We start from the raw sequence: 12,927 nt of genomic DNA on the forward strand, positions 1-12,927 counted from the left end.
AAAGACACGGTAAACACAGAACAGCATTCACTTACACTTGTCTGTCATTTATAGAGCACATAAAAGTCTTAGCATGGTGCTTTTGATGCCAACACTTTTTTCTCACAGGTTTGTATGCAAAAATGCACTTTCTGAAGCACAATGATCTTAAATTGATACTTTTGGTGCCCATGCGCATCAGTTTTTCTGATAAGAAATTGATCAAACTTCTATCAAAAACTTAAAGTGGCTCTTCAAAAGTGAATCAATCAGAATGAAGCAAAATGCGTCGCTTACAAGATCTGATTTATTTATTCGATTGGTATTTCAAGCTATACTCAAGAATATTTCACTTATAAGACAGTGGCCAGCCTTATGGTGGGAGGAAAACAAGCAGAGCAAGGGAAAATCCGCTGGCCATCTGCAGGTTGCTGGGAAAAATGTGCAAGATTTTAGGTCCATTAGATCGTAGGTACAGGATATTACAATAATCTTAAGTACTGAATTATTCACCTACAGCCCGAAGAGTCGTCTATTGACACGATCCATAGCTACTTCAACCTGTAGAGAAGTTCCGTCATGCCGGGTTACGTTTTCACGTTGGCCTAGTATGACATACTCCAAACCTTGTCGGAAATTACCAGTTTCCTAATAATCGGACACAAAGATAATGATATACGCACTGAGAGTAAAAATATTTTTTAATTTGTGAAATACCCAACTGATAGACTTATATGAAATTAAGAAAATTGGGAAAAAGATCAGGGGTCCAACGAGCTGACCACAACATGAACAATTCTGGGGGACCCACAAATAAGTGACCATATAAATCCGTTTAACTATGAAGTTTCATTGATGTATTTATTTGATTGTTGCTTGCTGCCGTAATGAAGAAGAAATTTTACGCTGATACAATGGCAGTCAGTTTTATGGCGAGTAAAACGGAGTGCCCATGGAAAACCACTAACCCGTGGCAAGTTACCAACAAACTTTCCTATGTTTGACGTACAGATCTGCACACCATACTGTTGGATTCATTTATTTCATTGATGTTGTACGCCGTATTCAAGAATATTTCACTTATACAAAGGCAGCCTGCTTATGGTGGGAGGAAAACGGGCAGAGCACAGGGGAAACCCCATGACCATCTGCAGGTTGCTGCGGACCTTCCCACGTCCGACCGAAAAGGAAGCCAGTATGCCACATTGTTGGAAGACAAGCGAATATTACAGCGTACTTGCCACGTAAGAATCGCTTATTTTTGCCAAGGCTCTACAAGAGATAAGCAGCAAGAGCAGAGGAATGAAATTTCAATGATTATGGCTCAGCAGTTTTAGCGATATCTAGCCTAATATAAACCCTAACCTGGGGCAAAGGTCAATCAAACTATCCAAAATCTAATCCACAGTACTACTTATTTCTTTGATTGCTGTTTTACGCCGCACTCAAGAATATTTCACTTATATGATGGCTGCCAGCAAAATGATGGGAGGAAAGCTGGCAGGGCCCACGACCATCTGCAGGTTGGTGGCAGACCTTACCATGTATGGCTCATAATTAACAGACATCAAATCAGCGAATTTGCAATATTCTCCTCCTTCAAGATGTGGCGATGTTTGTACAATGTATGAGATTAATTCTGCCAGTAGACTGGAATAAATTATGGCTTTTGACATTTATAACCCGTTTTTACTTTATTGAGAAACGTGATTTATCGTTTGCATCAAACCTGTAGAATTGACCATATTCCCCCCTAGAGATTGTGTGTTTTGTAAACAAGGTCTGATAATTATTGGGATCATCATTCTATGGCCAAGTATGTGAAAGACCCAACATACACACCTTAGACTGAAACAACAGTATGATCTGTGTGTACACAGGGTTGGTACAGGCCTCCAGGCAATCACAGAAGGTTTGCATAGGATTCTGGCACACAATCGTCTTGGGTCGGCATTCTGAAAGTGATATTTACAAATATATTTTAGTGGCCTTAGTTTCTGGGCCTGGCATTGGTGTCACATTTTGGGCCTCTGACAGATTACGTTCTTTCCTGGCAGGCAGCGATGACGTAGCAACAAAATCAAGTATGATGCAGCAAAACATGTTGAAACATGTATTGTAGCAACTTGTACATTTTGTAACATTACACATTTGTTGCAATAATCCTCCTGAACTAGACCCTAAACATTCCGCATCAAGCCGCATCAAACCATGCACATGGGATAAAATGAAATGCGGGATCTTCATTTGATGGTACTCAAGAACATTTCAGGGTGCTCACTGGCCTTGTCAACTAAATGAATAAAATCGCAGTGCTGGCTGCAGTCAAACGTCTCTTGTACAGATCAAGCTCCTGCGTATTTGGAAGGGACCCTTGCACAAAGCGATCTTTGGCTAAGTTGTCTTTAACTACAATGGCAACATATGTTTTTAACATGGTAATTAAAATCAACCTACAGTCACTCTGAGCAAAAGGCTCCTGCAACTTTAGAGGAAAGGACACCAGGGTTTGATTGACATCAGCAGAAACAGTCCCTCCCAGGGGTTGAAGTAACTTCTACCCGATTGGTTAAAACTGCTAACATGCCAGCACTTTTGATTTTCTCAATGGGTAAAATTTTCCTTCCTATGAACTGCGATATGGGCTACACGACATCACGAGAAAAAAAAGTACACTTTTGAAACTTTATGCGGGATACTTTATCAATGCATGCATACATCTAGTCTGGTGTTGTACTTTAATTTTAAGTCAGAAGGTTTAACCGTTAGGTTATTTAGAAAGGTATTAGATCTCCTTGCACACTCCATTCAGTTGCCTCCACATGTAAGATTGCCAGTCTGACAGTTTATTGGCAACTAAATCTATTTCTGGCTGGCCTGGAAACTGGCTACATCACTGGTGAAGGGATATAGTGGTGTGTACTAACTCAGGCAAGGTGAAACTGGCTACATCACTGGTGAAGGGATATAGTGGTGTGTACTAACTCAGGCAAGGTGAAACTGGCTACATCACTGGTGAAGGGATATAGTGGTGTGTACTAACTCAGGCAAGGTGAAACTGGCTACATCACTGGTGAAGGGATATAGTGGTGTGTACTAACTCAGGCAAGGTGAAACTGGCTACATCACTGGTGAAGGGATATAGTGGTGTGTACTAACTCAGGCAAGGTGAAACTGGCTACATCACGGGTGAAGGGATATAGTGGTGTGTACTAACTCAGGCAAGGTGAAACTGGCTACATCACTGGTGAAGGGATATAGCGGTGTGTACTAACTCAGGCAAGGTGAAACTGGCTACCTCACTGGTGAAGGGATATAGTGGTGTGTACTAACTCAGGCAAGGTGAAACTGGCTACATCACTAGTGAAGGGATATAGTGGTGTGTACAAGATGTATACAAACTCAGGCAAGGTAAAAGAGGCTACATCACTGGTGAAGGGATATAGTGGTGTGTACAAGGTGTATAAAAACTCAGGCAAGGTGAAACAGGCTACATCACTGGAGAAGTGCCACAGTGGTGTGTACTAACCCGGGTAAGGTGAAACAGGAAACATCACTGGTGGAAGGCTAGAGTGATGTGTACTAACTCAAGCAAGGAAACTTGGAAGGGCCTAGAGAAAAACTTTGTGCCTTACTCACCAGGTACATAATCAAGCTAAAACCACCCGGCCACCATTAAGATAAGCCAAACCAACTTGAGCGGGATTTGACCTCCCAACCTCAACACTCAAGGACTAGTCATCTTTCAAGAAAAAAAAAACAAACCCATCAGAGGTCCTGACCAGATTAATTAATCTAAATAAATATTTACATAAACAGTGGTGTATTTTTTAGGGTCATGGTTTTATTAAGCCCAATACCTTGAGAAGCGCCTCTTCTATTACCATTCTCTCCAGCATGGTTTCTGAAAATATACGTGGAGTTTTCAAGTAATACATACCCTTCAAATACATTATCATACACTAGATACTCTGTGTACGGTAGTGTTGATAAAACATACTTCACGTAATACTTACCCTTCAAATACATTATCATTCACCAGATACTCTGTGTACTGTAGTGTTGATAAAACTTACTTCACGTAATATATACCCATCAAATACATTATCATACACTTATCATACATATGCATAAAGAAACTGCCCTTAAGTTTCGCCCATGATTATAAAGATAGTAGCTTATTTTGCCAGATTCTAAGCGTTCTAATGAAGTTAGCAAAGTGTTCCCCAACTAGAAAAATGGAAGCTTCGACACCAAAAGTAACATTTCAACACATTCATTTGCCCCTGATAATGCACTTGTTGTATTGTACACATGAAGTATACGTAAACTAAAAAGATTGTCTAATTGATATTAAAGACTATTGTTACTAGATTTTCATATGGTGTCAATTATGTATTTTATATTTGTATTAATGTAAAGAATTATTGTATGGCTTTATGTTTATATCCATATGTGAATGAATTATGCATGTACATATGTTATTAAATTTCATATGGGTGTCTACTATGTATTTTATAGTGTATTAAGGTAAAGAATTATTGTACGTTCATATGTGGGTATACACATACGAGTTAATTTTATATTTTTATATACTAATATGGTCTTATTTTTAACAAAGATGTAGGAATTAGTGTGTATTACTTGTCATGCTAGATGCGCAAGATTTATTAGTTACATTGTGGAAACCAGTGCAAACTGCAGGCTTCGCCTTAACTTGAGTTTTGTCTAACAATCAGTAGTCCTATGGTTACCATGTCCAGTCAGACGCTGATTGGAGATTAGGTCACCATCGGGAACACAACACAAGTGTAACTTGAAGGGACACGTGGTGGTTGAGAACAGTTTCTGTGTCTTTATAAGGACAGCCAGCAGTGAGCACTTCACTCACCAACTTGACTGTTGAATAAAGTAGAACTAACGGTCAACACGGTGCTTTCCCTTCAGGTAAGTTGTAGCCTAGCTCCCAAATGATACCCATATACCTTTGTTTTATTAGATGTTTTTATATCGAAGAGTAACGTACATAACACTTCTTCAATAATATACGTATGCTGTTTAAACTATGTTGTATGTAAATGTGTTTGTATGTAGTGTATATAAAGTCTTCTATCGCCACGGTATGGCTGAAATATTGCCGATGTGGCGTTAAGCCATAATCATTCATTCAAGTCTTCTGATACCAAATTATGTACATGTAAAATACTCACAAACTGGGCTCTTGAATAAAGTAGAACTAACGGTCAACACGGTGCTTTCCCTTCAGATTATTATACAGAACACAACACACTTTCTTGGATTAAAAAAATGTCAAAGTTGACCAAACTTGTACTATGACATTATCCCACTGAGCTCAGATTGAAACATTACAAAACGAGTTCCCTTTTTGATCTCGTGGTGTTTGAGTGACATGTATCTATATCTATATATCTATCTATATAACATAAATAATAAATTATCAGTGAAAGAAATCCTGACATTTTTTTCACTCACACACACACACACATATATATATATAGATAATAAATCTGGATATTAAAGTTACAATTAAAATTATACTTAAAGTTGAGTTATTACGTGATGAGGAGTTATCCTCATAACTCTTTTATCACTTCAAAAATCACGTCTGCACTGTAGCCCAAAGAACACATGCACAACAGACAATCACCACATAGCAAATGAAATGTGAATAAAATGTGAATGTAACCAATCAAAAGCTGTACAAAGAATGGGGAGGCGGCATACTTTTCAATCCCATGAGGTGGCACTAGTGTGAAGCAGAACCTCGAGCCAGTGTTACGTAAAAAATTAATAGTACTGAAACATGTCTACAATGTAACGATGTATTGGGTTCTACTGTAACATCGTTCTGTCTTCACTAGGACACTTCTATACTGAGTTGGGAAAGGAACATTCGACGTAAATAAAATGGCATCAAAGTCCTGCACCAGGGCGTTTGACACGTCAACATGTTCAAATGCATGTACATGTAGCTTGTAAAATACATCAGAGAATGCGCAAAAAAACACACCAAACATCTGCAAAATTTCAGGAAAATTTCACACCAGTTTAGTTGGCAAGCTCTCCTTCAATCGTCTAAGGCTGGTACACGTAATTTGGAAAACATTTTAGAGAATTCTATCAAAAAAGCACAAGCACCATGACATCTACATATCATCCCCCCACACATCCACATAATTTCAGAGAAAATGTTTTCAAAGCTAGAAAGGAGCTGCATTCACAAGCTCTAATATATGTTCGTCTGCATTCCATCCTTAAACGATGATAACTTTGAAACTAATTCAGGGAATGGATTAAAAAAAAAGCAAATCCACCACATCAGACAGTCACCACAATGCATCACACTTACCAAGGTTTCAGCAATATCCAACTAAAAGTGCAGAAAGAGTTCCGTTGACAAGATATTATACCCCCGCTGATTGGGGAAATGAAAAAGTTTCTGATGTCATTTACACTTATAAACGTGGTCCAAAAGCCCGACATAAAGATTAAAATATCTGATTGCTTCTTATTTATTTATAAGAGGAGTGGCTTGCCAGTGCTTATACTGACAGTCGCAGATGGGAATTTCCTGTTAGTTCACTTGGAAGAATCTGAGAGAGTGAGTGCATGCTTGGGATTTAATATTGTATTTAATTTCTCAGTGACGATGAAGGATTCCCTGGAGTGCCTGTAATGTGCCTCCTAGTCGCAGGACAGATTTCCATCAGGTTTTCTTTCTTATGCGAAAAGGTTAAGGAATTAAGGTACCTTAAATGACCTAAAATTTTGAGCACTAAAGAGCATTTTTGAAGGAAAACAAATGTCACAAGATATTACTTCCAGTGGCACAATTTACATTTTCCCAGTAAAATATCTACCCACCTTCCAAACAACTCTCAAAGCATTTTTTAAAAACCTAACGAACTCCCAGAATCTTTAAAAAAAATAGGGCAATTTAGTGGTTGATGAAATTTTAGGTCAGTCAGGGTACATTTACATGTAGGTGTTCCTTCTGAGAACTACCGTACACCTCACAAATATATACCAGATTAGACACAAGTTATAATCCTGTAAAGTGACACCTACCTTGATGGATTGTTACCCATGTTAAAATGTCAGGTGTCAAGATGGTGGCCACACAGGCTGATCAGATGAAAACCCTGAAACTGTAAACAAAAACTAATCTGTAAAGACCGTCAAAATTATCCCAGCAGGTGCCCTGAAATCGTCCACTGAGGTTAATTTATATCTACTATAAAATAAAAATGGTGCCTGCCTGAAGTCCACTGGACATGCTGACCAACCAGATGACAGGTCCTAAACCCAAGCTTTCCCATGTTTGACCATGGTTTCTCTGGTGCATGTACCTTGTGAAGTGTGGTGCCAGAGAGGTGGTGTTCTCTGGGTGCTGTCTGAATGTTTCTAACATTTATAGGTAAAACATCACTGAAAGTAGATTTAAAATCATACACGTGTATGTGCAACCAGACCCTGAATTACGGAACATTATGCACTGTTGCAATCTCCTCTCAAAATGTCTTAATAACATGGGGACGGACAGACAGGTGAACAGGACCATTGCAAACACAGCACACAAGTCATTCCAGTCCTTTTCTGGCCCAGTTATTATTTGATCTGATTTATGTTTTATACCGTACTAGAGAATATTTCATAATAAATGATGGCGTCTGTCATTATGGGGAAGGAAACCCATGACCATCCGTCTGCAATCCCCCTCGGCCACAGAGGCCTCTTATGGGTCCAGTGTTCACCCCTCAAGTTACAGGTATAAAGGGTGACCATCCGTCCGCAATCCCCCTTGGCCACGGAGGCCTCTTATGGGCCCAGTGTTCACCCCTCAAGTTACAGGTATAAAGGGTGATCATCCGTCCGCAATCCCCTTTGGCCATGGAGGCCTCTTATGGGCCCAGTGTTCACACCCATAAGTTACAGGTATAAAGGGTGACCTTCCTTTTGCAACTATTTAGAGGCTTTATACATCTGTTCAAGATACAGTCTAACATTCTTGTTCGTTTAAATATAGTTTCAGCATAGAAGAATAAAATCTCTATTCAATGGGGTATTTTTGTACGACAGGAATTTACTCTCTTGGTATAGGATTAGCCAGGTACTCATCCACCTGTCCACAATGGGTGAAATCGTTACCCATCCCCTTCATGCTGAATGCCAAGCAAGGAAGTTACAACTTCCTCTTTTAAGGTCTTAGGTACAGGATTGACCCTGGATCTACTGCTCCCGAAGCAGACGCTCTACCAACTGTGCTAGCGGGGCCGGTCCCTCTGTATATGGCTTTTTGGGATTAGCCAGTAAGGTGTCCCTCACACAGCCCTCTGTACACTCCCCAATATTTCACCCCTGATAGATTCTAGTTTTCTTAAAAACAATAGCAATCTGTGTACCTGTAGAGTGTGTATGTGACATATTACAAGTCTAGCCGGAAGTTAATGAATGTTTAGCAGAGGTGTGTATTCACATCAGGTAAAGCTTCTTAGTTAATTCTCCTAATCAGCAGGGACTACACATGCGCACCTATGTCGACCAGCAGTGCTTTTGAGAAATATAGGAATGTAGTATTCACAAAAATCAAACCTTGTACTAAGCCACTTACGGGGCCATGTGCACATTCAGTTAGGTATTTTCGACCATCTTATCACAGTACATCGTTAGTTATGCGGAAATGTGATATTTTTTGAACTCACACATGACCAAGTTTGGATATTTCGCCCCAGATGGGTTCTAGATGGATACTCAGCTGAGTGGACTAATCCATGACATTTGACACTGGTCATGACATTTGAGGTTTTTCATGCACAGCAAACGATTTGAGCAAAACAGAAGCCGATTGTGGTCCAATAAAAGTCCTATCCCCTCGCCTAGGAAATGATAATTGAGAATATATCAGCAGGGTGTTCATTTTGTTTTTAAGCACCATGCTGCTGCCCAAAACCAGGCCGATGTTCGATGAGCCTACATGTATACACAAAATTCTAATTAGTAAATGAGCACATAAGAAAATTTCAGATATAGTAAATATCATTTTTTACTTGTGTGTGTTTCTTTTTTCTTTCCCATAAACAGTACACATGTACATGTCCAGCTCTTATATGCTGACATTGGAGCCATCAATAATTAACAGCAAGAAATCGTTTTCTTGTGTCTTTGCAGTAAATGCAGCCATAAGATTTCAACAATTCAAAAGTTCCAACTCAAGTGCAAGCATGTGAGAGTATACGAATACTGTAAGCACTAAATGAACAAAGTTAACAATGAAACACTTTCTCATAAAACATTTCAATCATGGCATAATAGCCAATAGCCAGACTACAGTATCTTAAATTACATTAACAGGTTCAATCAAAATCACTTTCAGAAACCAAAGTTGCAGACTGAGAGTTCATATCTATATCTTGTGTGAATCAGCAATGATTTCAGACTTAATCACTGACTTATCTTAATCCAAATGTGTTAATTATACAGATATGTGTTAAACATGTAAAGTATAGAGGTAGACCTTTAAGTTCTGCAGGTAACTCACAGGCCCTGTTATTGTTATCTGTTTTTCTAAATAAGTGTAGCCAGCCAAAGGCCAATAAAGGAGACCAATAAAGGCCAGGCCTTATCTGATTTGTCACTACAAAGCAGTCTGCTCTATCAGTAATTGCAGGCGTAACAGCTTTGTCACCTGAGATTACATATTACTCTTCAATTCTTACGCAGGGCCTCCGTGGCTCAGTTGGTTAGCGCGCTAGCGCAGCGTAATGACCCAGCAGTCTCTCACCAATGCGGTCGCTGTGAGTTCAAGTCCAGCTCATGCTGGCTTCCTCTCTGGCTGTACGTGGGAAGGTCTGTCAGCAACCTGCGGATGGTCGTGGGTTTCCCCCGGGCTCTGCCCGGTTTCCACCCACCATAATCCTGGCCGCCGTCGTATAAGTGAAATATTCTTGAGTACGGTGTAAAACACCAATCAAAAAAAAAAAAAATCAATTCTTACGTACCTGTAAGGTATTACACTTAAAAGCTAAAGAACCCATGTCAGTGAGTGCATTTCAGTGAAGCACTTCATTTCAAAGTCATAATAAAAATACCCAACATCATGGTTGTAATTTTAGACATAAGCTGAGGAAAGATTTAAGCACAGTTCATATGCATGTAAACAGTTAAGTGTACCGGTAACTTATTTATGTACATATTCTAAAACAAAATTGTTTGTTTAAATGCATTATTGATAAAGTGTAGTGGAAAAGTTGTGATGTAAGCACCACCAAGCTATGTATTTGATTTCATACATAAATGTTTAACTCACCACCTGTCCCTACAATAAAGGCAACAGATTCACACAATTTGACTGATTAACAAATTACAAAGGTTATCCATATTGTGAATTGTACTGTTTTTTTTTTTGTTTTTTTTTTTTTGGTGGGTCTGGGAGTAGACATCATTCCTAATTTTCACACCTAAATTTTTGATCCTTGAAATTAAAAAAATCTGCAAACAAGACAGCCCAAAGTCAACATTAACATTTAAAACTGGTTTTCAGTCGGTGTTTGTACTGCACAGTGAGAAATCGGTCTCTGGAGTGCATTAATTTGAGTTTACATACATGTACTGTTGTACGTGAAGACCTGTATGTAAATAATAGAACCTTGTGTTCAAGTAGATATCCAAAATTCATTTCTGTCGGTCATTCCATCTATTTTGTAAAAAGAGACAAAACCATACAAATCTTGTCCCATGGTCCCAAAGCCGAAGCAAAGAAGTGATGTTTGATTCATGATTTCATCTTGAATGTTTGTTTGTCGAGTAAACCTTGTCGGTGTTCTGTCAGAAACATGTGGTTCAAGTTTCCCCGCGAAGCTGTGAGGCACGATAGGACAAGTCATCGTCAGAAATGGGCATTGCACATAACATAGTACAACAGTTCCCAAACCTCAAGGTGCTCAGAACGGTCACAGGCAAGTGGTAGGATTACAGATTGCCACAAACACTGTCAGCAATACCACCAGTGATCTCTTAAACCGGCTGACCAGGACCAGCTTTGAAATGACACCCAGCTGTCCACTGACAATTAAGAGCAGTTTACAATTTTACTTTGCTGTGGAAAAGCTTGATAAGATGGTAGTAGCCTGCGGTATGTGAACAAATACCCGCCGGAGCTCCCCGCCGGCTACCGGCTTGAAATGAAAACCCTGTATCAGGTAGGGAACACTACAGAAGTTCCAAATGCGGATAGGAGAATATCAATGTTTTTGTGGACGGACCTCTGTCAATGTTTGTTAGACGTTGTTTCATTAGCATACAACCTCTACTTCATTAGGAAATCTGAAGAGCAGTATCATATACATTGAACATGAAAGACCACCAGACCATGGAAGGATTCATTCCTAGTACACAGGCAAAGATGATATGTCCGGCCGGCTCACTGGGTCAGCTGAACAAGCTGTTCCTCCTTCTATCATAGTATGCCCCCCTTCACCCTTACCCGCCTGTTACACAGACGCCTAATGGCCACATCGTAAAACTAGACCTAGCGCTAGGTAGGCCTCTACACTATATATACCGTGTATAGGTAGTTTGTAATGACAGCCCATTGGGTATCTACTATAAGAGGTGTCATGAGCTGGGCAGAGGCCCTTAGCTAGTTAGGGCATACAATGGGCAATATATATAAACTTGTCCCATAGATGGCTGCCATTGCAAACCTTCTATAGTAGTACTTAGTGTATATCAGCCTCATGTTACTGTGTGCCTATGCCCCGTTAGTGTTTGTCTTCGACTGTTTTTTGCAACTTTACCAAGTGTCGGCCAATACAGGAGTGAATGTAACCATCCTTCAGCGTCATGGACAAAATGGCCGTCCAATTCTGATAGACAGGTCGGAAGTTGGGGGGTCACGTGACCACCCTTTCGTGTCTAAAACAAAATGGACACCCCGATGATGACTACGGAGAGATGACTATGACTACAGAAAAACAAATTATTTGGTGCCCAGCAGTAGTGCTCTTGTACAAGATGACTGAACGGCTACAGGCCTTACCAGAGGCTCAGCAGAAGAAATCTCTCTTCGCACCAATGGTCCTGGCTCTTAGGATTGTTTGCTCTCTTAGCTCTGTCTTGCTCAATCTCGTCTGGTCTTCTCTCCTTTAATGGCTATGGCTGACCCGGTTTTATAGGCACACACTCTCCTCCTTATGAAAACGGGGACAAAACCTCTGAAAGGCTAACTGCAATAAAACACATAAAATGAAATCCTATAGTGTCAGGTTTTTAAGTTTTCTTTCACACCAATACAATCCGATGCAGATCAATCACACAACCATGAGCCGTGAGGAAATTAAATCCCAGCAAAATAGGATCTCTAACAAAAGCAACCACAACATCCAATACATAGGCCTATGGATCACCCATATCTCAATCTTAAAGTCCTTAACTACCTCACCCACACAGCTACCCACAGGGAAAGCTCCACTTAAGTTGATACTACTTGTCACTGTGTAGCAGGCAGCTACCTTCTTATACAAATCCCTATTAAGGTTAGTCGTTTCAGAGGCTGTATCTTGGACAACCCCTGCTCGGCAAACTCCTAATTTAGCTGGTATTACCATAGACCAACCTACACCAATCGACCGCCCTGCTTCTAAGTCATGGGATCGACTCAGAGCCTTTATTATTAGGGGTGCCAAATCGCCCCAAGTTGGCCGACCGTAAAGCACAATTCCCACTGACAACACCCTCAGCGGACTTCGGAACCTCACCCTGATATACCCCTACCTCCCTTTCCAGCTCAAAAAAAAAAACCCTGCTGGCTAGAACTCCTACCAAGTAATGTCCTTTGACCTACACCCACCTTGGTAAACTTCCCAAGTCTATTAAAACTCTGCTCAAAACGATCCGCTACCTTATCCACAAACTCCTCATCCACGTGTC

The 12,927-nt window shown here is 40.1% G+C and overlaps 1 protein-coding gene across 4 annotated transcripts; it reads right to left on the reverse strand.

Annotated features, from left to right (window-relative positions):
* On the reverse strand, positions 1-12,921 carry LOC135480191 (uncharacterized). 4 transcript variants are annotated; one of them, XR_010445916.1, is made up of 6 exons: positions 12,848-12,921; positions 12,038-12,224; positions 7,069-7,148; positions 6,350-6,370; positions 1,822-3,883; positions 1-627 (listed from the first exon to the last, which is right to left on the reverse strand). XR_010445916.1 is itself a non-coding variant. In XM_064759960.1 (6 exons), the coding sequence occupies exons 3-6, from the start codon at positions 7,086-7,088 to the stop codon at positions 493-495; spliced, it is 312 nt and encodes a 103-aa protein (XP_064616030.1). In that variant the 5' UTR covers positions 7,089-7,148; positions 12,038-12,224; positions 12,848-12,921; the 3' UTR covers positions 3-492. The 4 variants fall into 4 exon arrangements, 1 of the variants encoding a protein (XP_064616030.1); XM_064759960.1 differs by lacking the exon at positions 6,350-6,370 and having other exon boundaries at positions 3-627; positions 1,822-1,934; positions 3,840-3,883; XR_010445917.1 differs by lacking the exon at positions 6,350-6,370 and having other exon boundaries at positions 7-627; positions 1,822-1,934; positions 3,619-3,883.
* Between the last annotated feature and the right edge of the window lie 6 nt (positions 12,922-12,927).

Source organism: Liolophura sinensis, chromosome 13 (genome assembly GCF_032854445.1).
Source record: "Liolophura sinensis isolate JHLJ2023 chromosome 13, CUHK_Ljap_v2, whole genome shotgun sequence".
Classification (NCBI taxonomy): Eukaryota; Metazoa; Mollusca; class Polyplacophora; order Chitonida; family Chitonidae; genus Liolophura; species Liolophura sinensis.

Bases quoted from the DNA above. Each gene is read 5' to 3' on its own strand.
- LOC135480191 (XM_064759960.1), bottom strand. From the start codon at position 7,088: ATGGGTAACAATCCATCAAG. The intron at 3,884-7,068 runs GTAGGTGTCACT...GTATATTTTCAG, and splicing joins ATGGGTAACAATCCATCAAG to AAACCATGCTGGAGAGAATG. The intron at 1,935-3,839 runs GTATTGGGCTTA...TATCACTTTCAG, and splicing joins TAGAAGAGGCGCTTCTCAAG to AATGCCGACCCAAGACGATT.